The 27,138-nt window shown below is 39.4% G+C and overlaps 1 protein-coding gene across 4 annotated transcripts; it reads left to right on the top strand.

The window, feature by feature from the left end:
• The first annotated feature begins 9,147 nt into the window (after window positions 1-9,147).
• LOC107828358 (uncharacterized) lies at window positions 9,148-26,627 on the top strand. Of its 4 annotated transcripts, none has more exons than XM_016655647.2 (13): window positions 9,155-9,483; window positions 10,014-10,200; window positions 10,702-10,774; window positions 11,510-11,657; window positions 12,645-12,754; window positions 12,875-13,015; window positions 13,112-13,253; window positions 13,351-13,473; window positions 15,829-15,980; window positions 16,133-16,207; window positions 16,371-16,509; window positions 25,603-25,872; window positions 26,312-26,627. In XM_016655647.2, exons 1-13 carry the CDS (start codon window positions 9,214-9,216, stop codon window positions 26,456-26,458), a joined length of 1,977 nt encoding a protein of 658 aa, XP_016511133.2. In that variant the 5' UTR covers window positions 9,155-9,213; the 3' UTR covers window positions 26,459-26,627. The 4 variants fall into 4 exon arrangements, with proteins under 4 accessions (XP_075085634.1, XP_016511133.2, XP_016511132.2 ...); XM_016655646.2 differs by having other exon boundaries at window positions 9,156-9,483; window positions 13,330-13,473; XM_016655648.2 differs by having other exon boundaries at window positions 9,241-9,483; window positions 10,034-10,200; window positions 13,330-13,473.
• Window positions 26,628-27,138: the final 511 nt, after the last annotated feature.

The following is a 27,138-nucleotide window of genomic DNA, read 5'->3' as shown; positions in this document are numbered from 1 at the left end:
AGCTTTTGAAAGCTCTCCTCATACTCCTCTGTCCACCTGAATGGAGCATCCATCCAGGTCAGCCTGGTCATAGGTGCTGCAATAGATGAGAAACCCTCTACAAATCAACGATAATACCCTACCAAACCCAAGAAAACTCCGAATCTCCGTAGCTGAGGATAGTCTGGGCCAACTCTGCACTGCTTCAACCTTCTTCGGATCCACCTTGATCCCTTCACTCGACACTACGTGACCCAAAAATGCCACTGAATCTAGCCAGAACTCACACTTTGAGAATTTTGCATATAACTTCTTTTCCCTCAAGGTCTGAAGCACAGTCCTCAGGTGTTGTTCATGATCCTCCCGACTCCGGGAGTACACCAGAATGTCATCAATAAACACAATGACTAAAGAGTCAAGATAGGGTCAGAACATACTATGCATCAAGTGCATGAATGTTGCTAGGGCGTTAGTCAACCCAAATGACATCACAAGGAATTCGTAGTGACCATACTGAGTCCTGAAAGCAGTCTTCGGGATATCTGGCTCCCGAGTCTTTAACTGATGATAGCTTGAATGTAAGTCAATCTTGGAAAACACTCTGGCACCATGTAACTGATCAAATAGGTCATCAATACGAGGCAATGGATACCTGTTCTTCACTATAACTTTATTCAACTGGCGATAATCAATGCACATACGCATAGAACCATCCTTTTTCTTCACAAACAAGGCTGGGGCACCCCAAGGTGACACACTGGGTCGAATGAAGCCCTTAACAAGCAATTCTTGTAACTGTTCCTTCAACTTCTTCAACTCAGGAGGATCCATACGATATGGAGGAATAGAGATGGGCTGAGTGCCCGGCAACAAATCAATATCAAAGTCGATATCCCTATCGGGCGGCATGCCCGGAAGATCAGCTGGAAACACATCTGAAAAGTCACTCACTATTGGAACTGACTCAACCGTAGGGGTATCAATACTAACATCTCTCACATAAGCTAGATACGTGTCACACCCCTTCTCAACCATTCGTTGAGCTTTAAGAAATGAAATAACTCTGTTGGGAGTATACTCTAAATACCTCTCCACTCTAACAGTGGTAATCCTGGCATAGCCAGCGTCACGGTCTTGGCATGACAATCAAGAATAACATAATAGGGCGACAACCAGTCCATGCCCAAAATAATATCAAAATCAATCATACTAAGCAATAATAAATCAACTCTGGTCTCAAAACCACTAAGAACAACCAAACACGACCGATACACACAGTCAACAACAATAGAATCTCCCATAAGTGTATACACATAAACAGGAGAACTCAAAAAATTACGAGATACGCCCAAATATGGATCAAAATAAGATGACACGTAGGAATAAGTGGAGCATGGAGCATGGAGCAAATAAAACTGACGCATCTCTATGATAGACCCGAACAATACCTGTAATGATAGAATCGGATGCAACTGCCTCTGTACGAGCAGGAAGGGCATAGTATCTGGCCTGACCTCCCCTTCTAGGGCGACCTCTACCTGCTCGTCCTCCACCTCGAGCTGGCTGAGCAGGTGGAGTGGTAGTTGGTGCTGTAATCATAGCCTGGGGACCCGGTGGAGCACGCGGTGCCTGAGTAGTCTGTGGAGGTGCACCCTGCCTAAGTCTAGGGCAATCCCTCACCATATGGCGAGTGTCGACACACTCAAAACAAGCTCTGGGAGGGCGTGGCTTCTACGACTGGCTCGGGCCAGGTCGGCTGGACTGATTGCTGAAAGTACCCCGTGCAGGAGGTGCACTAGACACTGGCGGTGCATAATAAGGCTCCTAGGGCCTAGGGAGTAGCCGAAATACCACTGGCGGCTGGAAGTGCTGAATGAACATGGCGACTCACATAGACCCTACTATGATGAGTTGCCACTGGGTCACGAGTACCACGATAAGTGCCAGACTCTCAAGACCTCTTGGCCTCTCTCTACTCTCTCTCCCAAGTCAGCATGCCCTCTAATCTCCTTGCAATACCCATAACCTGCTGGTAAGCAATATCTATCTCCAACTCTCGGGCCATGCTAAGTCTGATACTGGGGTTGAGCCCCTCGATAAATCGACAGACCCTCTCTCGAACTGTAGCAACTAAGGCTGGTGCATGCCTAGCCAAATCACTAAAACGAACCGTATACTCTGACACAGTCATAGAACCTTGGCGCAACTGCTCAAACTCCGTATGCCATGCATCTCTAAAACTCTAGGAAACATACTCCCTCAAGAACATATCCGAGAACTGAGTCCAAGTGAGCGAAGTTGCCTTAGCTAGACTACCCAACTCATAAGCACGTCATCACTCATAGGTTGCTCCTCTAAGCTGGAACGTAGTGAAAGAAACCCCACTTGACTCCGCTACACCCATAGTACGGAGGATACGGTGACACTCCTCAAGAAAACCATGGGCATCCTCTGACTCCAAGCCACTGAAAGTAGGAGGGTGTTACTTCTTGTACCTCTCGAGCCTGAGTTGCTCCTCCTCAGTAACTGTTGCTCTAACCTCGGGCTGAACTGGAGCTACTGGCTGCATCAGTATGATCCCTGGAACCTGGTCGACCTGAACTCGCTGCTCTGGGGTACGGGCGGCAGAAGTCTGTGCTCCCCCCCCCCCCCGGCCTGAGATGTGGCAGAAGCAAGTAGAATCAACCATGCCTGAGCTAGAGTACCGAACATGCTCAGAAACTATGCCAGGGTCTCCTGAAGAGCTGGTGCAGTAACAGGAGTCTCAAGTGCCTGCGCTCCAACTGGGGCTGCTGGTGGATCCTCTGTAGCAGCTTGTGCGGGTGCTGCACCACGTGGACATTCTCGGCCTCTACCCCGGCCTCTTGAGGCTCTAGCAGGGGCGCATGTGCCTGGTCATCTAATCCGCATGTACGCGTCCTCACCATCTGTGAGAGAATAGAAGACAGAAGTTTAGAATTCCAAAGTCAACAATTTCGCACGACAAGGAATCAAGGAAGTGAAAATTTTCTAACAGTCTCATAGCCTCCCGAAGATAAGTACAGACGTCTCTATACCGATCCGCGAGACTCTACAAAACCTGCTTGTGACTCATAACACCTATGAATCTAGAGTTTTGATACCAACTTGTCACGACCCAAATCTCCCTCCGTAAGATGTCGTGACGGCACCTAGTCTCTACGACTAGGTAAGCCTAACAATTGCAGAATAATTGAAATAAAAGCAGATACAATCACTAAACTTCAACAGATAACTATATAACTGGAAAACAAATGCCGCTCGACATGTACAAGTAAACCAACACTCGAGTATAAACAATTCCCAACGACCCGGTAGTCACAAGTCACAAGTCACAAGCTTCTAAGAGAAAGATAGGTGTCTCTATACATCATAGTATAAGGAAAATACATAAAAGAAAACAACATAGGAGGGAATAGAGGGGGACTCCAAGGTCTGCGGACGCTAACAGATATACCTTGAAGTCTCCGTAGCAGCAACAAGTACACTCAGCTAATAGCGGGGCTAGTAGAAGATACCTGGGTCTGCACACAAAACATGTGCAGAAGAGTAGTATGAGTACACCACAATAGCACCCAGTAAGTGCCAAGCCTAACCTCGGTAGAGTAGTGACGAGGTCAGGTCAGGGCCCTACTAGTATATAATAATTTAAGGTAGAAAAATATAGCAATGTAATAAGAGACTGGAAATTTAATGAGGAGAAACTACAGAAAGATAACAGCACAGCACATAGGGATAAACAACAGGGGCACTCCCGAGATACCGTCTCGTAGTCCCAAAAGTAAGTGCTCAACAGGGGATCTCCTGAGGTACCGCCTCGTAGTCCCAAAAGTAAATATGCAGGGGGGATCTCCCGAGGTACCGCCTCGTAGTCCCAAAATTAAATATGCAGGGTGATCTCCCGAGACACCGCCTTATAGTCCCAAAAGTAATCCCACAGCTCGAAATCGATGGAAACAAAAAATACAGCAAGAAATCCTATAGTTTATGACTAAATACAAGTCAATGAAAAACAGTAAATCAACTAAGCATGTTGTACAAGTTTCAAATAACCAATTAAGGCACGTAGACATGCGATATTAGGCTAACAGGATAACTACACATGCTGGTATAACTCAATTAAGATATAACATGTTACTGCTCAGTAAAACCCGGGTTTTATAGCAATTAGCCTGTGTACACGCTCGTCACCTCGCGTACACGACACTCACATATCACAGAAGTATTACAACAGTACCAAATCCTAAGGAGATTTCCCCCACACAAGGTTAGGCAAGCCACTTACCTCGAACCAAGCTCAATCAATCAGTCAAATGTCTTTTCCTCGACTTTCTGACTCTGGATGGACCAAATCTAGCCAAAAGCAATTACATACTATAAATACAACTATAACAAACTAATCTAATTAACGAAATCAAGACTTTAAAAAGAATTTAGAAAATTGCCCCAAAAAGTTGACCCGGGCCCATGTCTCAGAATTGGGTAAAAGTCACAAAATACGAATACCTATTCGACCATGGGTTCACTCGTACCAAAATTACTCAAACCCGATACCAAAATCTCAATCAAAACCCAAATATTTTGTTGAATAACTTTCCAACCTTTTCCCCAATTTTCTCAACCCAAATCCTTAATTAAATGATGAAATTAACGATAGATTAATGGGATATAACCAAAAACGAGTTAAGAATCATTACCCCAATCGTTGCCTTTGAAAAGCACTCAAAATTTTGCCTAAATCCGAGCTCTCTATCTCAAGTTATGATGAAAATGGCAAACCCTCGATTTTGAATTGTTTATATCTGCCCAAGTACATCCTTCTTCGCGAATGAAGCCTCACTCTCGCGTTTGCGTAGCACAATTAGTTACTGACCAAAAATCCTTCTTCGCGAATGCGGCCTCACTTTCGCGTTCGCGTAGTACAATTAGCTATTGATTAAAAATCCTTCTACGCGGACGCGAGGACCCTCTCACAAACACGATGCATGACTAACACACCTCTTCGCGAATGCGACCCCTACTACACGAACACGTAGAACAAATGCTTTGGGGTCCCAGCTGCCTCTACTTCCTCTACGCGAATGCGATACCCATCACGCGTTCGCGATGCACCACTGCCCAGACCTTCACGATCGCGTCTCTCATTTCGCGAATGCGAAGCACAAATCCTCACCTACCACCATCTCCCCTTCGCAAACGCGGAACTCCCCTCGCGAACGCGAGGAAGGAAACCAGCAACTGAAATACCAGATTTTCTGCAAGTCCAACTCTAGTTTGTTAACCACCCAGAATCCACCTGAGGCCCCCGAGACCTCAACCAAACATACCAACAAGTTCTAAAATATCATACGAACTTAGTCGATCCCTCAAATCACATCAAACAACAACAAAAACACAAATCGCACTCCAATTCAAACTTAATGAACTTCAAACTTCTACAACCGATGTCGAAACCTATCAATTCACGTACGATTGACCTCAAATTTTGCACACAAATCATAATTTATATTACGGACCTACTCCAAATTCCGAAATCGGAATCCGACCCCGATATCAAAAAGTTCACTTCCGGTCAAACTTCCTAAAAATTTAACTTTCGCCATTTCAAGCCTAATTCGTCTACAGACCTCCAAATCACAATCCGGACACGCTCCGAAGTCTAAAATCACCCAACGGAACTAACGGAACTGACGAAACTCCATTCCGGAGTTGTCTTCACATAGTTCCAACTATAGCCAAATTCCTAGAACTTAAGCTTCCATTTTAGGGACTGAGTGTCCCATTTCACTCCAAAACCAAAAACAAATCCTCTCGGCAAGTCACATAAGCATAAAATGATACATGGAAAGCAGTAATTAGGGGATCAGGGCTATTACTCTCAAAATGATCGACCAGGTCGTTACATCCTCCACCTCTTAAAACAATCATTCGTCCTCGAACGAGCATAGAGACATACCTGAAGTGGTGAATAGATGAGGATAACGGCTGCGCATATCATGTATACACGGCCTTTCAAGGATTAAATTGTAACACATGTCGCCATCTACCGCTTCAAACATGGTGGTCTTTGTTACACCTTCAGCGTGAGTGGGTAGCAGAATCTCTCCTCGGGTTGTTATGCTTGTCAGATTGAAGCCAACTAGGAGCTTTGTCGCCGGAATGATGTTCCTGGTTAATTTTGCTTGCTCTAGAACTCTCCATTGTATGATGTTGGCTGAATTTCCTGGATCAACCAAAACACGGTTACTTTTAAAATCTAAAACATTGAGAGAGATTACCAAAGCATCATTCTGTGGCAGAACAAGTCCGTCATCGTCCTCCTCAGTGAAGGTGATGTCATCTTTCGAGACTTCCCCGACCCTCTTACCGTAAGTAGTCGATATCTTTGTTTTCTTTACGGTCGAAAATGTTACCCCAGTGATTTCATTCCCTCCGAAGATCATGTTGATCGTCATCCGGGGTGATCTTGCTCCCGGTTTCGATGGCTCCGCTCGTCCCGACTCCGACCATAGTTGTTTCGGGTGCGGTCGCTTAAAACTCTCTAAGATGGCCATTCTATAACAACGTCGCTACCTCCCGGCGAAGATGTCAGCATTCCCCAGTTTTATGGCCGTGAGTCCCATGGAATTCACACCACATACTAGGATCTCTCTGGTTAGGATCCGATCGGATTAGTTTCGCCAATCGTATTTCTTTGATATTCCTCATTTCCGACACCAATTCTATCAGGCTGATGTTAAAGTTGTAATCTGATAACCTGGGATATACGGGATCTCGCACCCCTAACCTCTCTTTTTCTTGCAACGACCTGTTGCTTTGGCCATCAACCGTCCTTCTGTCGGAAGCAAACCCATCCGATGACTGAAATCCTTTACTACTACGCCCATCGTTCCTCTCATACGGTAGAAAATGACCCCTAGAGGACCTCCGATCTGCATCAAAATCATTTTTGAACTTATCCTGATTTTTATCGCGCCCCCGTCCCTTGGTTGATACCGATGAGCCCGTCTTCTATCCTTATCTTTGACTCATAGCGGTTCTGGACATCCGCCCATATGGTTGCCTGAAACTCGAGCAAGCTCTCCTTTAGTTTTCGGGAGACATCAAAACTCAGTGGATTTAGATCCTTCGTGAATGCCTCCGCTGCCCATTTATTCGGAACCTCTGGTAACATCATCCTTTCTTTTTGTAACCGAATCACGAATTCTCGCAGCAGTTCGGACTCAGCCCTCCTAAATTCTGAATATATCTGACTTTTTGGCCTGGACCTTTCTCGCTCTGGCATGAGCTTTTATGAATGAATATGCAAGCATTTCAAAAGAATCGATTGAATGCTCAGGTAAGAGGAAAATACCATGTCAGGGCACCCTTCACGAGGGTTTCGCCGAACTTTTTCAACAAAACAAACTCGATCTCATACTGAGCGAAGTCATTTTCTTTTACTGCCGTGGTGTAGGTAGTGATGTGTTCCTGCGGATCCGAAGTCCTATCATACTTCGGAATATCTAGCATTTTGAACCTTTTCGGGATCAACTCTGGTGCCACACTTGGTTTAAACGGCAATTGCGTGTACTTCTTGGAATCTGGACCCTTTAACACCGTCGGCGCGCCCGAAATCTGGTCCATCCGAGCATGACTGATCCGGTTGTTCATTCATCTCTCTCATAAATCTCATGAGTTCGGTTTTGAAAGGATCATTCAAGTTATTATTCTCAGATCCACTACCGGTACCCCGGGCTCCTTCGAAACCGACCTCATCCCTTGGAGTGTTGTTATCGGTCCTTTGTGCCGTCTGATTTACGAAAGCGTTAGGATGAACCGGGGCCCCTTGATTAGCATTGTTGGAAGCACCCGATAATGCCTGCTTCAATTCCGTCATTTCAAGATCTTTCCTGAAGAGGTGGTCCATGATTGCTCTTTGCTGCTCTCTCAAAAGTTTTTACTGTTTCCGCAACGTGTTCGTCCTCCACATTATCGGGAGTTGGGCCTCGCATATGTCGAGGATATTGTCCTTCGCGAACTAGGGTTGTCTCATCTCCTTCATTGCGGGTTTTGCTGATGGAATCATCACGTCGAGACACCTCTTCCCGTTTATCGTGTGCTCCAACGTTGTGAATATTATTGACATCATTGGTTGCCATATGTGACTTTTACTTAAGAAAAAACTGAACTTCGTTAGTAACAAACGAATGGATCAAAGCAATTACGCAATTGTCTATGCCCCATGGTGGGCGCCTAACTATTTACCCGTAAAACAGTACTGTTGAATTTATAGTGTGGTTTATAGAAAAGTGAATTGATTTGATCCAAAAATGATAAAGAAATGAGAGCGAAAATAAGATTAACGACTGAAATTAAAGGAAGTAGCAAGCCTGATTTTGAGCTCGGTCTTTCCGGGAGAAAAAGTAAAAGCAGTGATAAAGCAATGATAAAACTATTTAGATTGAGTGTAAAATAGTAGACTAAAACTTTTGTGTGCAGAATGTTTCCTGTCCTACAAGGGTTGTCAATCATGATATTTATAGCTATCCTTAGGGAGACAATATCCTAAAATCAAGCTCCTCTTAAGTGAAAATAAAAATGCCGTTGATAGGTGCATAACGATTGGCTGTGAATGTAGATATTCTTTGTAATGGCTACTCATTAAATTCTATCCAATGTCAAGCCTTTGAATCTATACCATCGGTTGTGCTTCCTTCGGGATCCATCCTGTACCGATTACGCACTTTGTACCCGACGTCGATTATTTGCCGACTCAACTTTTGCCTGTCCTAGATTTCATTTAGCCCCTTGTTGTCAACCAATTTCACCCCATACAGTTATTACTATTAATATCTTGCACTTTGATTTCCATGCAAAAAACTAATCAACACCAAGGGTGTGTTTAACATAGAAATATATTTTATTAAAAGAAGAAAAATAACTTTCTTCACTCATATATTTCTTCGATAATACAATTAGAAATAGTTGCTAAAGTTCAGAAAGTTCAAAATAAAACAAAATTTTTTCTTAAGAATATATTGGACTATTTTTTTAAAACAATTATTTGAAAATGATTTTCCTGCACACGCATCTTAAATTATTTGTCATATTTAGCAAGCGACGACGTCGTTGGACCACACAACGGCGATCTGCAGAAATTTCCCGCGCTAAAAGTTATCCCCTTAAAAAAACCCGCCATTTCCACATCAAAGATTAGGGTTTCGAGTTCAAATAATGAGCTCTCTTTCAAATCAGGTAATGCGTAGCTGCATCAAGGACCATGAGGCCTCAGCCATGGAAGTGGGGCGCCGGCAGAAATCAGAAGTAGAAGAAGAGGAAGAGGAAGATCCATTTCTTCAATTCATTGAGTACGCTAAGTCCGTACTATCTCCCGATGAAGCGAAGGGCCCTAGTTGGAGCTGGATTGCTTCTAAGATTCTCAAGACTTGCATTGCTTATTCATCTGGAGTTACCTCCGCTATTCTCCTCTCCGATCTCTTTCAGGTTCAATACGCCCTTTCACATGCGCATCTGCTTTTTGCTACTTTCAAGCATTTTGGTGAATTTGTTAATTGAATAAAAAGAAAAGCTCCATTATGTCTGATATGTTATATTTTCATTTAGTAATTTTGTGATCCAGTAATTTGCTCCATCCTCAGACTGATGTCACTATTGCTATGTGAGAAATCACTACTTGAGAAATTAAACAGTCTTTTTTTGTTTACTACAAATTTTTTAAAAATATTTTAATTTTCTTGTAACTATTGAAACAAGATTTTATTAGTAGTAGTTTCTATGCGGTTTCTGAATAAGCTAATTTTATCAAATTTTTCTTAAAAGATTCACATAGAAAACTATATATCTCTTGCTTATGCTCTCACTCTGGACATGGCCATTCTTTTTTTTTTTAGCCAGGTTGTGGGGGGGGGGGGTCAGAAACAGTAGTACTTTTTCCCCCATACTTCAAGGAATATGCTAGGTTGGAGTTACAATTTTTGAAGTTTGCATGTTTTGGTGATTTAATGATAGTGCAGGCTTGGAATGAATTGAATAGGAGTGGAGCTCCAAAGAAACAGTCAGAATGTATTAGTCACATGAAGAAGAAGCATAAGAGGGCAAAGCTTCCTAACACTGTCACCATTGACTCTATATATGAGAAAAAGTTCTTATCTTTGAACAGTGTAATTGAAGCTGTCATTATAGACACTTTCATTCTTCCAGGTACAGTTGGACCTTTAGGTTTGATTCCGCTTATATACATTTTATGTCATGAGGTGATAATGCATGGGCATTACATTTGCACTATTTTGATTAAACTGTCTCAATCTGTTGTCCTATGATTGATAAATCATTACTACATCTTCTGATGTCTTTCTACTGTCTATGCTTTTATTTTATATTATCACTACTATGGAACTTGCATTATGCAAATGATGCTTAAAGTCTTTGCATTTAAAAAAGTATTTATTTCTTGGAGAATCCTTTCTGCATCACTTGCTATGTGTTTAAAATTTCAATAGCAGTTCCTAGATTAAGTATATCAAGTTAAACGGCAAACATATGCTAATTCTAATGTTTATTTATTTGGAAACATTGAGTTCACGGAAAGTTAAAATCTTTTGCATGGAGCTTTTGACGGGTTAACTTTTCATACACGGGCTTTTTTTCTGCTTCGCTCTTAAGATCAAAACTTACGAATGTTTTATGCTGATTTTCTTCCAGGAACAAACATTTATATGCTTCATCTGGGTGATTTTTGGAGTTCTAATACAATAGATCTGTATCTTCACCGTAGGTAATGGCTTTTTGAGTGGACTATGCTGATCCTTTACTAAAGTTTATTTTACCAACTTAAAGTCATTACTTGATCTGTATCCTATGCTTTAAAATTTATTATGGTTCCACCCTGACCTTCATGCCAAATTTAACGTTTCCTTGTCTACAATAATTTTATGGACTAGCTCAAATTGCTTACTTAGACCCTCTTGTTTCTCTCTCTCTCTCTCTCTCTCTCTCTCTCTCTCTCTCTCTCTCTCTCTCTCTCTCTCTCTCTCTCCCCTATACTGTAGACGCCTAACATTTATAAATAAGATTGCAGGAAATTATTTTGTACTGTAACTCAAGCTTCATTAATGCAGTTAACCTACAATGGTTTATGAATGTTTTATGTACAAAAGATTTGTCTGTTTTCGATAAAAGATTGTTAGTCTTCAAGTGGTAATGATGATATGCCATAATATCAATATAGTGTTTGGTCTTGCTTGGCTTGATATTGATGTACTGTAAGGGCTAAAGCTCAAACATTAACAGCGATGCTATATTGGTTATATGATCTGATATCCATATAGTATGAATTTAAGCTGAATGTGAAGGAAACCAGATGGTTTAGACTTGAGAGCGTGACTAATAATGTTTTGCTTCTGCAACTTGTTATTCATGTCCTTTTGTTCTACTTAACATTTTCTGCCTGAGTTGTTTCTAGATATTGTATTTCTTGGCTTCCTTAGAGCTCTAAATTGTGATAGAGCAGATTCTACAGCTTAGCTGATCCAAAGAATGGTATTTTGAAGAAAGGTCGTGAAGTTTTCCTCACAGGGTGCCGCCTCCGAACTGCCACTGGATGTTCAGGTCATGCACGGCTTTTGCCAACTGAATATCTTGTGATACTGTTAGATGAGGTATTGTCAAAATCTATATGTGTTTTTGTGCTTCAGCATTTATGATAGTTGTTTCATGTTTGTCTTAGCAAAGATTTACCAATATTCTAGACATTGTAGGCATATTATATCTTTTATTGTTTCCCACTACAAATTGTAGCAAAAAAGCAGCACCTCAGTAACCCTCCTTCTCCCTTTATCTGATAACTTAGCAGATATTTTGCTGGATTAATGCTAGGGTTAATGTAACGGCTTGAAGGGTGGATAGAAGATGAGATCAATAGGTGATGTGCTGTGTGTGGTTCCTTCGTCACTGGTTTCCGCAAAAGTGGGTAGGAAGGGAGAAGTATTGTCCTCAATTAAATCCATGACCATGGAATCTCACATGTTATTATATTCCTATAACGTAATGATTGATGCAGTTAGCATGAGCCAGAAATCATTCCGATGTAAAAGTTCTGCAGGCATTCCGAAAAGTAAATGATAGTTCAATGAAAAGCTGCCTCATTTAACCATCTTATCCTTGTCCTTATGATGTAGTTCTGTCTGCAAGGTCATCTGTTGTTGATATAAAACAAAATTTTTACTACAAATTTGTGTCGGTTCCTCTTCATGCCCCAAATTCTTCAACAACAACAACAAAGAAGTTATATACCATTCATAAGTTCAGCAAATTCAAATTCCATTAGTACATATGTGACTAACAATCTTAAATAAAAACTCTGTTTTAATTTAATTCTTTCTTCACCACTAATGATTGCAGTTTATATACAAGCTCCAAAACTTGCATTGATCTTTTCATCTTCTACCACTATTGTTTTCCTATGTTAACCTTTTGAAATAGGGTTTTTGGTGAATGTTATTAGCTAGATAAAATTAAGTGCACACGAGCTGATACATTCTTATTCCCTGGATCTATTGTTATAATAGTATTCTTGCATTTCAATTTCTTTGGTGAACCCATGTCCTGGTTTACAGGCAAACATGTGATTCTTACTCCAAATGTAGGACCAAGATGATGATGCAATGTTGCTTTTAGCACGATTTTGTGCAGATTCCTTCTCTTCCATTTCTCTTGGTACAGTCGATCAGGGGGTCTCCTATTCATTACGTGCAAGGTGCAATATTCTGTCATATGACTATTAACAATTTAAATATAAGTGTAGTATTCCACATCTGGCATTGGTACTGTGCATTTTGCTACATTGTTGATATACCCTAGTCCGAAATGGCTACAGGATTGAATCTATTACTTCTCCGGAGGTTCAAGGGAAGTATGGTAGTTTGCAGAGGAAGCAAATTAATCTTGTTGATTATGATGGTGTCAGTTCAAAATTTCTTTTGTGGGGTGAGCAGGTTCTGCTTGCAAACCTATTCAGGTACGATACCATATGTACTCCCTTTAATTTGTTTTTGTTTGTTTGCTTTTCTCTTTTTCCTGCTTCTGTAACTGACTGTAACTTCGTTCTTTTCAGCGTGGGAAGTACGCTTGCCCTGGATAGACCATTTATTTTGAGTTCCACTGAGAGTGCTCTTGAATTATCTGAAGAATTTTGCCTTGAATATGGCACTGCAACACAGTTATATCTGGTGCCTTTTATTCGGCATGAGGAGCAAGTAAGTCCTGAATGATTAAGTTTAAGAGATGTTAATTCTTATTATTATTTGGAAACTTAGATCACGGGATTCTCAGGTATCCGTAGCATTGACTCAGAACCATCATAAAGGGTCAAAACTATCAAGAGCTATGGATCCAAGTCAGGGACTTGTAGTCTCCCAGGTTTCCCTGCCTTGTAATTCTCAAGGTTCTATTGACTTCAGTAATTATCCTTTCCGAGTAAGCCTGCGCTCCTTAATACTTTCTGTTCTATCAGTTGCTTTAATTTTACAGAGTTTTGGAATTTCTATCTTCCTTGCTTTAGACAATAAATTACATCGAGAAAATATAATCAAGACCGAAAATATTGCAACAATTGTAGTATTTGATTTCAAATAATATGAGTGTACAATCTCTATGAATCCTCTGATTCTTCTTTCCAATATAAATTCAAGTGCCTTTGAGCTTGATCTTGAACCTATATTTGTTGTCACGAACGATGATCTTGAATTCAACTAGCACGAACTTTGATTTGAACTCGTACTCCTTGAATCTTGATTTGTTCTTCGTTCTTGAGCTTGAACTTGATTTCTTGAACTTGAACTTGAACTTGATTGCTTGAAGCTTGAAACTTGTAGAGAAATTTGCGGCGTTTGATCCACGAGCTCTCTCTTGCTTCTTGTTATAACTTCTGGTTTCTTTTCTGAGTTATGAAGACCCCTATTTATAGTTGTGGGAGGAAAGAGTTATGATAAGAACAAACTCTTTTCGACCAATCAGATTGAAGCGTGACAAGGCCACATTTGATTGGCCAGAATATGTCACTTGCACATGTGGCATGATTTCATTGGCCTTTTAATGTGACTTGGTATGCCTTGTCATTTTGACACGTGGCATGATTCTATTGGCTCTTTCGTTTGACTTGGCGTGCCACGTCATTTGACACGTGAGCATCAAATTGGGCTTCTAGGATGATGAAATCTTGGGCTTAATGAAGTGGGCTCATCACTTTAGCCCTGGGCTAGCCCAATGGATTAAGACTTATTTGTTTAATCCATATGTATTGGACTTATAAAATTAATTCAATTATATTAGTCCATAATATTTATTTGGCCTAATATATCTTGCATTTAAATATAGTCTAAATTATTTAATAAATTTAATTCTAATAAAATTTAACACTTGCATTTAGGGATGGCAATGGGGCGGGACCGGTTGAGCCTTAACCTGCATAATTTCAACCGTCCCCGCCCCACCCTGCATAGCATTTTTCTATGTTTTAAACCCTCCCCGCCCCGCCCAACATCAGCCCGTCCCACCTTGGCCCGCCCCGTGTATGTTTTTTTTTTTAAATCTAGAAAAGCTAAATAAAAATTTAATATTGCTTTATTTTGCAGTGAAAAATATAAAAAACTAAGATCATAGATTAGTAAATCAATTTTCCTCTCTCGCTACAGTGAATGCACGAATGGCCTTCTTTATTTTTTTTTATTTTCTCCCAAGTCATACAGACAATTATTCTAAATGTCTTGTATAACTAAGGATGATTTTTTCACTTTAAGTGGTATTATATGTACATAATCGTATTTCACATGCTAACCTAGATAAAATAACATATAAGTTCATGTAATTAAGTTTGTGAAAATAGAAAATGGTAGCCAAATGATTCATTAGTTTTTTGAATATTGGTTAACATAGGATTCTTTTCTTATTTGGTCTTAGTACATGAGCTAAATATTTTATTTTTCCTAGGTTAATTTATCCAATTACTTATAACAGGAGAAGTGATCTAATTCCAGCTGGGACTTAATGACTGCAAATTATTTCTATATGATGATGTGTTTTCTTAATAATTTAGAGACCTGTGCTTTTTTGGAAACTTGTTACATACATTAATAAATTTAATGTTGTAACAATGATTTTCCTATTAAAGATGACAACTGTAGTAGTGTTTCTTCTACAAAGATGAAGACAAGGAACATTTGCAATCGCTATGCTAGGAGGAAACCCGCAACCTGCCCCGCAACAGTTTTTTTTAATAAAAGTTTCAACCTGCCCAGCCCCATTGCCATCCCTACTTGCATTTAGCTCTGAATTTCAGAATATTTTTTCAAAAAAAGTAACAGTCTGTTTTAAAGGTGTTTCTGACTTTTAATCACATCTTGATTGACATGCTAGTTCATTCACCTCCACCATAAAATGTTTCATTTGCATGCTTTTTGGTCTTCAATCTCGGGTTCTTACATCCATAGAGGGTAATGCCACTGCTTCTGACCTGACTATGTATCTGTTATTGATGTAAGCTATTTTTCTGTTCGTATCTGGATTTCACAAACAAATCGATTGAAGTCTTTTCTCATACATAGAGCTTTATATGCTTTTGATTCACTGCAAAAAGTTGTAAATAAAGTTTTAGAGTATTTTATGCTTACCCTGTTCCTACAAAGCATTCTATAAAGAAAACAGTCTTAATAGTCTGTAATCATGTTGGTTGGTGATAAAATAATCTGGATGGTCTTTTTCTGTTGAAGAACACCATTATTCACCATTATGCAGGCATTTGTTATTGACATCTTACAACTTTAAAGTTTGCAGTCATTTGTTATTGATCTTCGGGAGAAGATGACCGGAGTAAGCCTCTATGGTATTGTTGCTGACATCAGAAGTACTCAAGAGCCAGTATTTTCTGTTAAGATTCAAGATGTAACTGGTGCAGTTTGGGCGAGACTACATTTTGCTCGATCCTGGTAGGAAGATTTTTCTCAAATGTATAAAATTACGTGCTATTCTCTTTGATCAATCAATGTGAAAAAAGATATTCTCAAACCAATAAAGTTATATGGATTCTCTTTGATCAATCAGTGTGAAAAACATACTTTACAGAAATATATCCTTGCAGGTCATTAGGGATACTAGGACTGGGGCATAGTATTTACATATCTGGTTTGGCGTGCTCTATGGGGACAAGAAAAAGGTGAGTGTTCTGATTATATGCAATCTTCACAGATAATAACTTATATATAAAACTTCATCTTTCCAAGGATTTTATATAAACAAAAAATTGGGAAAATAGGTAACTTAACCATCTGTTTTTACAGCTTTATCATCTAAATGTGCCACTCTTTCTACTTTGACAGCCTAGAACTGCGGTGGTTCGAGAATGATGTTGGAGCTTCATTTATTAATATTAGTTGCTTACCAGCACTGCTTAACTCATCTTGTCTTCACAAGTTATCCTGCCTTTCTGATTTATCAGTGGAGTCTACTGGTACCCGTGTATGTTCTCTTCTGCCTTTCTGATTTATCAGTCGAGCCTACTGGTACTCGTGTATGTTCTCTTGCTTTGAACATTGACATCCATTTCAAGATTTCTCTCTGCAAAGGGCTAGGATTATGGTCTCCCTTGATGTCAAAGGGGTATTTACTTTATATGAGCACTGGTTTATCTGCTCTTATACTTGTGTTGACTTCCAATGACTACAAACAACAACTATGCCTCAGTCCCAACAAAGTTGGGAGTTGGCTATAAAATTCTCACTTTTTTAAAGCTCAACTCATATCATCATCATACGAAAATAAAATAAAAGTGAAAAGTAAAAAAATATTTATATATATATATATATACACATACACACACACATATATATATATATATACATAATAGTAATAATAATAATATTAGAAGTTCTCTAACAAGTCTAAAACTTATTCCCAACTAGTAGATATCACTTATATGGATCCTATTCTTCCGTTGAGCCATATCTTTAGCTAAGTCTGCATTGATTCCAAAGGTTTGGAGCTCTTTTGAGACAACTTCCTCCATGTGATTTTAGGTCTATCCGTTTTACTTTTAATACATTCACTCACCATAGTTTCACACGTACCGACGACGCATCTTTAGGTCAATGCAGTACGTGATTAGACCATCACAAGTGACCTTCTCTCATTTTGTCCTTAATGCGTGCTACTTGAATCTTCTGGCGAATTTTGTCACTTTAATCTTATCCAATAGTGGATGACCGCATATCCATATTAGCATCCACATCTCTTGTATTGTGTTGTTTGGCTTATCCATAACTAGGGTAAACAAGTAGAGGATCAATGCCGAATCCTGGTGTAAACCCACTACTATAGGAAACTCCTCTGTATCTCCTACTTTTTTCACACTAGTGACAACTACTTTGTACATGTCCTTTATGACATTTATATATCTAATATGAATTCCGTTCTTCTCCATAACCCACGAAGGGACCTTCTGTGATACTTTTTTTTGAGAATGGTAACATTAAGGGACCTTCCGTGATACTCTATCATATGCTTTCTCTAGGTCAATGAACATCATGTGTATATCTTTCTTCTTTCTGTGATAAATTTCTATCAATCTTCGTAGCTGGAATATAGCCTTCATTGTAGATGTATCGATCATAAACTGTCACTCTTGTCGTGTTCTTAAATCTACGCTCTATCACTCTTTCAAGAGTTTCATTGTATGACTCATGAGTTTAATGTCACGATAGTTCGCACAATTTTGAATATCTCCTTTCTTCTTATAGATTGAAATCATGGTACTCTTCCTCCACTCTTTGGTCATCTTACCTCTTCTAAGTATAGTATTAAATAGCTTGGTGAGCCATTTTACTCCCACCTCTCCGAGGCACTTTCAAACCTCTATAGGGATAGTATCTAGACCGTACGCTTTTCTAATCTTCATATTTTTCATAGCATCCTTTACCTTTATTGGCCTAATTTTACGAGTGCAACTAAAGTTTCATCATACATAGGCGTGTGGAGGTCTAAAATGTTATTCTCTTGGTTTGAGTTGAACTATTGATTAGAATAGCCTCTCCATCTCTCGTTGATCTCATTATCTCATGTCAACACTTGTAAGAATCGTTTAATACACTTCACCTATAATCTTTATCCTCTTTTCTCTTAGTCATGCTAGTTTAAACATTTTCTTCTCCCTTTCTTGTGTCCCTAACTTTTGGTACAAGCCATCTAGAGCTTCTTTTCGGGCTTTACTAATAGCTTTCTCAGCTTCCCTCTTAGTTCTCTTGTGTTCTTCAAAGACTCCTTTGTCTTGTGCTTTTAATAACTTCCTATAATACTCTTTTAGCTTTAATAGCTCTTTGTACCTCCTTATATCACCACCAGGATTGCTGTGGTAGAGGTCCTAGACCTTTAGACGCAGCTTGACATTCTTTGCTACTTATTTAATGCAGCTTGACATTTCCTTCCACATGGATTGTGTCTTTCTCTAATTCCAAGCTCTCTTCTTTCGTAGTTTTTCTTGAATCACTAACTGGATAGCCTCCTTTAATGTCAACCACCTAATACTGTTTTTTTGTAAGTCGTCTCCTTTTTCATTCTACTCTTAAGCTTTACATCTGAGACTATTAACTTATGTTGGGTGGTCATCACTTCTACTAGAATAACCTTTTAGTCCTTGCATGTAGTTCTATCTCGTCGTCTTGTAAGGATAAAAGTCTATTTGACATGGTTACCTTCACTCTTATAAGTCATTAAGTGAGAATCCCTTTTATAAAATGTGTTAGCTACTACACTAAATCATAAGCTAAAGCGAATACTAAAATAGTCCCCTTCATCATTCCTAGTACCATAACCATAACCACCATGTGCTTGTTCAAAACCATCACTATCTTAACCATTTATACCCCCCCTCCCCCTAAAGATTTGTTGGTCCCCGGAGAATTCTTTGAACCAAGGTATCTATATCTTCCCAAAACTTAGCTTTAGCTTCTTCATCTAATCCTATTTGCGAAGCATATGCACTAATGATATTGATTTTCTCCCCTATATAAGCCTTGGGGGTCGTTTGGTAGGGTGTATAAGAATAGTACTGAATATGATGTATTAATAATGTTCGTGTTAGAATAATTATTGTCACGACTCCAGTTTCCCTCCGTAGGATGTCGTGACGGCACTAGTCTCTACGACTAAGTAAGCCTAATACTTATTGAATAAATTGACAGAAATTAACCAATAAAACTATTAAGTAGAAACCAGATATTTCTAAATGAACTCAACATTTACAACAAGAAATCGCATCCCAAAATCGGTAGTACAAGTCATAAGTTCTACTGAGTTTACTAGAAAAATTCCTAAATACAGCAATGCTCGACCAACTAGCTAATAATCAACAATATCTGAGGCACCTGAATCTGTACAAAAATATGCAGAAGCGTAGTATGAATACACCACAGCGGTACCCAGTAAGTATCAAGACTAACCTCGGTACAGTAGTGACGAGGGACAGTCAAGACACCTATCGGACTAAACATCCTGAACAAGTGTGAAGGTGAACTAACAGAGAAACAATATTAATATAAAGCTAAGCAGGATAATGAATATAAAACAATACTTGCAATGATACACTGGTAACATCAATATTTAACAGGAAGCAATCAGGTAATAATGCTGTAGAGTAAGCTGGTCACAGTCTAAGTCCGGTGAAACCAAATAAAGGAAAACCAGCAACCACTCAATAAGAACAACCACTTTCACACCAGATCTGTTCAAGCATTTCCATGAGGTACCGAACATCATAATCACAGCTCACGGGTCCCAATTCATGAACACTAATCACTTGGCATAACCGCACGGACGACTCACATGCCAATATACAATCCTCACACAGAAGGCAAGTAGACAAGAGTATGTATAATGGTCAATGACGTCACGATTCATCTTCTAAAACCGATATGGGTGATTTAATGTGTATGCTTGTGCAAGTGTTCTACCATAATTCAAGGCAACAAATAAGAGCAGAGACAATGAATGGCACATAAGAAATGATCACCACGCAATGTATAGTGTAATAAAGGCAGCAATGAAGTTTGAAGCAACGACTAGCACAACAAGATTAGTTACATAGAACTAAGCAAATAGTGTAACATGGAGGAAGACAATTAATAGTATTCTAAGAAGACAATAATTAAATACGAGTACAAAAGATGGGTAAATACACCAAGAGCCCTACCGAGGTACCGCCTCGTAGTTTCAAATCATAAAATGAATCACAAACTTTCCTTATATCATCGCGGGAGCCTTTACATTTAGTTTTTGAAAATCATTTTTTCCGAAATAGCATCCCGTGTTTTAGCCCACTTTATCACACCGCATGGCTTCTAGTAGTTCCCCTACTAGCCACGCGTTTCAAGCTCACCTTATCTCACCGCATGCGTTTCAACACCCAGACCTTATACTATCGCATGTGTATCAATAATAACAACACGACAGAACTTGTGCAACACAATAACAACACGTCAGAAACCTCGTGCAAACACAATAACAACGGCACAACAGAAACCTCGTGCAAACACAACAACAACGGCATAACATAAACCTCGTGCAAACAACATAACAATTATCTCTACAATAACACGTATGCCAAATCATAACAACTCAAATAAATGACTTTCACAATATGTGCCCACATGCCACAACATTTTCTCAAAACAGTTTCAATATCACAACCACGCATAGCCCTCGGTTCAACAACACTGAATACATCAACAACGACAATAATACGGGAATACGGCAAGTAAATCAACTCAGGAACTTCAAAACACAAAAAAATGGAAGAACGAGCTCATGATGAAAGACACAACAAGGAATAATGGTTTCAACAAGAATAGTTCAACAAGGAAGAGATAATATATAGCAATGATTCCACAAAAGTACAATTCAATGATAAGAGGGATAACATGAATCAATGATTCCAAATAAGGATAAGTCAACAATGATAAGGGATAACAAAACTTCATTTAGGGTTGAGCAATTATGGAAGAGATACAATAATTTCAATTAAGGATAAGCATATTATGGAAAAGATAATAATAACTTCAATCAGGATAAACAATTACGGAAAGGATAGCATGACAATAAAAAAAACAACTTCAGTTAAGGCACATAAGAGTTTAATCGGCAATAAGGGTAAAACATGAAGCAATTAATTCCAAATAAGACAACGTAAGGGTGAATTTAGTAAATGGGGAATTTAACATGACAAAATAACTTCATATTTAATGGACATAAGAACCTAAGAGCCTTAAACGGTCAAATTTCCGCAAATAACCCCGAGCACGTACTCGTCACCTCGTGTACACGGCCTTCACATGACACAATTAGCACAAATGACTCGAATCCTAAGGGGTAGTTTCCTCACACAAAGTTAGGCAAGATACTTACCTCAAAGAAACTAGATCGTTACTCTAAAAGGATCTTCTCGAGTGAAACAACATGCAGACGGTTCAAATTTAGCCAAAATAACTTCAAATCATAAATAAAACTCATAGGAAACAATTCCGGATAATAAAGTTTCAGTCTTTAACAAGAACTAAAAAGTCAATCCAAAAGTCATCCCCAAGACCCGCACCTTGGAACTCGATAAAATTCACAAAACCCGAGCACTCATTCCGATACGAATTCAACCATACCAAAATTATCAATTTCCGACATCAATTCATTCTTCAAATCATCGTTTTATGTTTTTGAAAGATTTTTACAAAAATTCACATTTCCTTCCTTTCAATTCACTGATTTAATGATGTAAATAAGTATGAAATCATGAAATGTAATCATTTTCGGATAGAGAACACTTACCCCAATGAATTGCTTGAAAAACCCACGAAAAATCTCCCAAAACCTAGGTCTACAACTCAAAATATGTTGAAAATATCAAACCCTCGACATATATGTGTTCTGCCCAGCGCTCTTCGCATTTGCGCACAAAAATGCGCGCTTGCGGCCTCGCTTTTGCAAGAAAAGCACCGCACCTGCGGTCTTCACTTGAGAGCCCAGAGCTCGCACCTGTGATCCAATAATCGCATCTGCGATTGCGGAGTAGCGTGACAAACACCGCAGAAGCGGATGACCAACTGGAACACATATCGCGCATCTGCGATCGACCTTCCGCAGATGTGAGCTCGCACCTGCGCTCCCCTCTCCGCAGAAGCGACACACCAGAACCAGCAGCCCAGAAATTTCCTAAGTCCAATATCCAAACCGTTAACCATCCGAAATCCACCCGATGCTTCCGGGACCTCAACCAAATATACCAACACATCCCGTAACAATACACGGACCTACTCGAGGACTCAAATCACATCAAATAACGTCGAAACTACGAATCGCATCTCGAATCAAACTTATGAACTTTCAAATCTTCCAACTTCCAAAACTCGTGCCGAAACATATCAAATTAACTCGGAATGACGTCAAATTTGGCATGCAAGTTCCAAATGACATAACGGAGCAAATTCAAATCTCGGAATCGCAATCCAAGCCCAATTTCAACAAAGTCAACTCCCGGTCAAATCTCTTAACCTTCAAAAACTTTAACTTCCCAATTTTCGCCAAAATGCATCATACCCTACGGACGTCCAAATCCAAATCCGGACGCACGCCTAAGTTCAAAATCACCATACGAAGCTATTAGAATCATCAAAACGCCATTTTGGAGTCGTCTACACAAAAGTCAAGACTCCGATCAACTCTTACCGCTTAAGCTTCTAAAACAAGAATTCCTCTTCCAAAATTGATCCCGAATCATCCGAAACCCGAACTCGACCGCACACGCATGCCATAATATAGAATATGAAGCTGCTCAAGACCTTAAGCCACCGAACGAGATGTTAATTCTCAGAACGACCAGTCGGCTCGTTACAGTTATGTGAATATATGTAATTAGTCCTAGTCCCGTATGTAATAGGAGTAGGTTATGTTTTATGTATACATATAAATAGGGCTCATTTTAACATAGAATAACTATCAATAATATTTTCTCCCATGCTTTCTCACATGGTATCAGAGCAATGGTAAGATAATTATCGTTGTGCGTCATTCCAACGACATCTGGGAATAAATTAGTCGTCACCGTGTAATTTTTCGGTGACTTAAGAAGTTGTTTACGTCAATCTTAGTTTGAGTGGGGTTTGTGCAAATACCACCACAAGGTTCTCTATCACCGGCGACCAAACCCCAATGAAGATCTCCGACTAAAAACCTCACACGCGTCGTCACGCGCCTCCAACAGTTAGGATTCCGGCGAAAGTGTCACTTCACGCGCCGACGCGTGAGCTCGTTTCCGGTATCTTCCAAGTCTGATTTTTCTTCTGTGCTGGTCGCCTACTTTTTCCGACTCGACCCTCGAGATTTTGTGGATTTTCAATTACTGAAAAAGTGTTTTTCAGCGAGAGCAGTAGTCTATCACTGTTCTGGTCACTTTTCCGGCCACCTTCACATACTAAGGTCGCCTGTTGATTTGGACCTCAGCCATTTAATTTCCACCATTTTGTTTACTTCAATTTTCCGACAAAGATCTGAGAAGTCACAGCAGTTGCGTATGTCAATTGAAGGTCTTCAAGACAAATGTTTCATCACTCTGAAGCTCGACCAACAATATCAGACCGACTTACTACTAGTCTGGTGATCAGAACAATGTCCGTGATCATTATAAAAGTTTGGTTACAGTTTCTAATTGCTTGATTTGAGGGGATCTCATCACTGTTGGTAATCTTCATCAGATATTTGGCTTTGATCTCTCTTAAGTCCATTATAATGTCACTCCGATCCGATGCTTTTGGCTCAAATACCGTTGGATCCTATACTTCGAATGTTCATATAGTTTCTTTATCAGAATATATCGAGTTCCTTTAGTATAAAGCACCTAAGCAGACATTTTCTGATATAACTTCTGTAGCTCAAACAGGTAATAGCGTGACTTGTGTCTCTCAATCTTCTTCTTCTTCTTCTTCCGACACTTGGTCATTGATTCAAGTGCATTTGATCACATTTCTGGTAACAAATCTCTTTTCACTATTTCATATTCCCAGTCTCTTCCAATAGTCACAATGGCCAATGGGTCTCAAACCATGGCAATTGCAATAGGTCAAGCAAGTCCACTTCCTTCCTTACCTTTAGATTCGGCTCTTTATGTTCCCGGTAGTCTTTTTAATCTCATAGTCGTTAGTCGCTTAGCCAAATCACTTAAATGCTCTATTTTATTTCTTGATAACATTGTTTTTATACAGGAACGCAGTACGGGGCAGATCATTGGTACCGGGCGTGAATCAAATGGACTTTATTATCTTATCCTTGCTAAATCATATGGACTCACATCTTGTCTTCCTTCAACAACTTGTCCTGTTACTGATTTATCAAATTTATTACATAAACGGTTGGGACATGCCAGTTTGTCAAAACTTCAGAAAATGGTACCTGGTTTATCTCACTTGTGCACATAGAGTGTGAGTCATGTCAGCTCGGTAAGCATACTCGCTCCCATTTCCCTCGACGTCCTGATAATCAAGCAAAGTAACTATATATATATAAGATGATCAACCGCTGAGGAGTCTAGTGTTGATCCTTCTAGATCCCCAGCCACATGAACACCACTCTTGACTTATCATCATCGTCCGCACCTAGTATCAGTTCCAGCTGATTCACGTCCTGCACTTGACCCTGCTCCTACCGCGGACTTGTCTCCTCCTAGTCAATCGATTGCACTTCAGAAAAGTATAAAGACCACAAAAGTATTTTTGTTTGAGGATCGAGGCCGTGAGCAGATCGTTGGATATTCAGATGCTGATTAGGCAGGATCACCTTCTGATACATGTTCTATGTCTGGATATTGTGTTTTAGTAGGAGGTAATTTGGTGTCTTGGAAGAGCAAGAAACAAAATGTGGTTGTTTGATCTAGTGCAAAAGCAGAACATCGATCAATCACTATGGCGACATGTGAGCTAATTTGGATCAAACAGTTGCTCAAGGAGTTGAAATTTGGTGAGATTAGCCAGATGGAACTTGTGTGTGATAATCAAGCTGCTCTTTATATTGCATCACATCTAGTGTTCTATGAGAGAACTAAACACATTGAAATTGACTGTCACTTTGTCGGAGAAAAGATACTCTCAGTAGATATTGCTACAAAATTTGTGAAGTTGAATGATCAGCTTGCAGATAATTTCACCAAGTCCCTCACTGGTCCTCGTATTAGTTACATATGTAACAAGCTCGGTACATATGATTTGTATGCACCGGCTTGAGGTAGAGTGTTAGAATAGTTATGTGAATATATGTAATCAGTCCTAGTTTCGTATGTAACATGATTAGGTTATGTGTTATGTATACATATAAATAGGGATCATTGTAACATAGAATAACTATCAAAAATATTTTCTCCCGTGCTTTCTCACTGTTGGGATTAGTAATGCTGGAGATGATGATAGAGATAGAGAGAGAATATAATCAAGACTTATTAGAGTCTCATTTCTGTTGTCATTATGCTACTTATGCAAAACTGAATCTGCACTTCTCATTATGGTTGTGGGGTTGTTTGTATTCCAGGTATGTCGAGTCTGGCTGGATCAAATTGAGCATTGTCACGTGACTACGAGACTATCACATACGTCTTGTGGTTATTTTCTTGATGATAGTTCCATTGAGGATCTCAAGTGCAGCTTCTGTCAATGTAAATGCAATGCAGAACTGGCATGGAATTTCCATTTAAAAATAACTCTTGCAGATGAGAGTGGAAAAATCTTTGCCTGGTGTACTGGTCAAACTGCCGTGGAGTTGCTGCAAATAGCTCCTGATGAATTCTGCGAACTACCAGAGGTAAAACTCAACTGCCTAACATGAAAAACCGGAATTTGGATTATTAATTTGACAATATATATATATATATATATATATACATACCAGCTGCTTTCTCTCAGGAGCAAAATTGTTTCACTTGCCACGAATTTTAGAAAATGGTGAAAGTTAACTATTTTGAAAAATATTCCTTTTTTGAGTGCCATGGACAGGCAATTAAAGTGTTCCTATATGTAGTCTCCAACTTTTTTTTTTTGATACTTTGGCACTTCAAAAGAATTACTATAAACATGTTGCTTCAATGACTATATGCTATATACTCAACAAAGTATCAACTGCCGATTTCTCAATGATCCAGTAACGATTGATCTTTGATTGGAACTATGTGTTTGATGCTTGATAGCGCGACTAAGTGCTCAATTCTCTTACTATTTTTCATTTTATGGATTTGACATATCAGGAAGAGCAGATAATGTATCCATCATCCCTTGAGCACGAAACATTCAAAGTTGCATTGGTGAACTGCAGGAAAAAGGTTGAAGGACTTATGGATCAAGATCATGACACAGTCGAATGGGAAATCACCCGTGCAATGAAGTGGGAATAAAATTGAGCCATTGCTTACATCTCAAATATGATAGTTGGAAGAGGCCGCATAGGAACTGAATGAAATGTATTGCCAACATCTTAGACATACATAATAAATACAAGCTCAGCTTGACGTAACATTAACCCTCATCTTTATCATCCAAGTTAATCCGAAGTCTTAAACTAAATCAAATCAATATAGACAGCATAAATCATCTAAAGTTTGTTATGTCTAGAAACAGATAGAAATGCATTTTGAAGATACCATATTCAGTATAGAGATGATGATTGGCTGCTATGAAGCTAAAAAGCTAGAGGAAGTGCTTTTAGGTGCTTGCATTATGTTAACCTATTGATTACCCATTTACTTGGTGATCATTTTAACTTTTGGCATTTCTGTTAGGCGGCAAAAAACTAGGGAATGATCGCCCTTCACAATATCTCCTCAACAAATGTAAAGACGTTCAGAAGATTGTTGCGATACTGTCAGGGAAATTCACCAGGAAAAAACTAGTTGGTATTGTCGGTTACCAAATTAGTTACACATCCTGAATTGCTCTTTAATCCACTGCCCTCAAATAACTAATCCAAACCCTGGAAACCTTAAACTGCCCTTGAGTTAACAATTTCAAAAGCCACTTGGACAGCTCAGTCCTCTCCATTCAATGCTTGGTTGCATGCTCGACTCTTGTTGGAAAT

The sequence above is a fragment of the Nicotiana tabacum genome, chromosome 14 (genome assembly GCF_000715075.1).
Source record: "Nicotiana tabacum cultivar K326 chromosome 14, ASM71507v2, whole genome shotgun sequence".
Lineage (NCBI taxonomy): Eukaryota > Viridiplantae > Streptophyta > Magnoliopsida > Solanales > Solanaceae > Nicotiana > Nicotiana tabacum.
The sequence above is the reverse complement of the archived record's forward strand: the minus strand, read 5'-3'. Positions and strand labels throughout refer to the sequence as shown.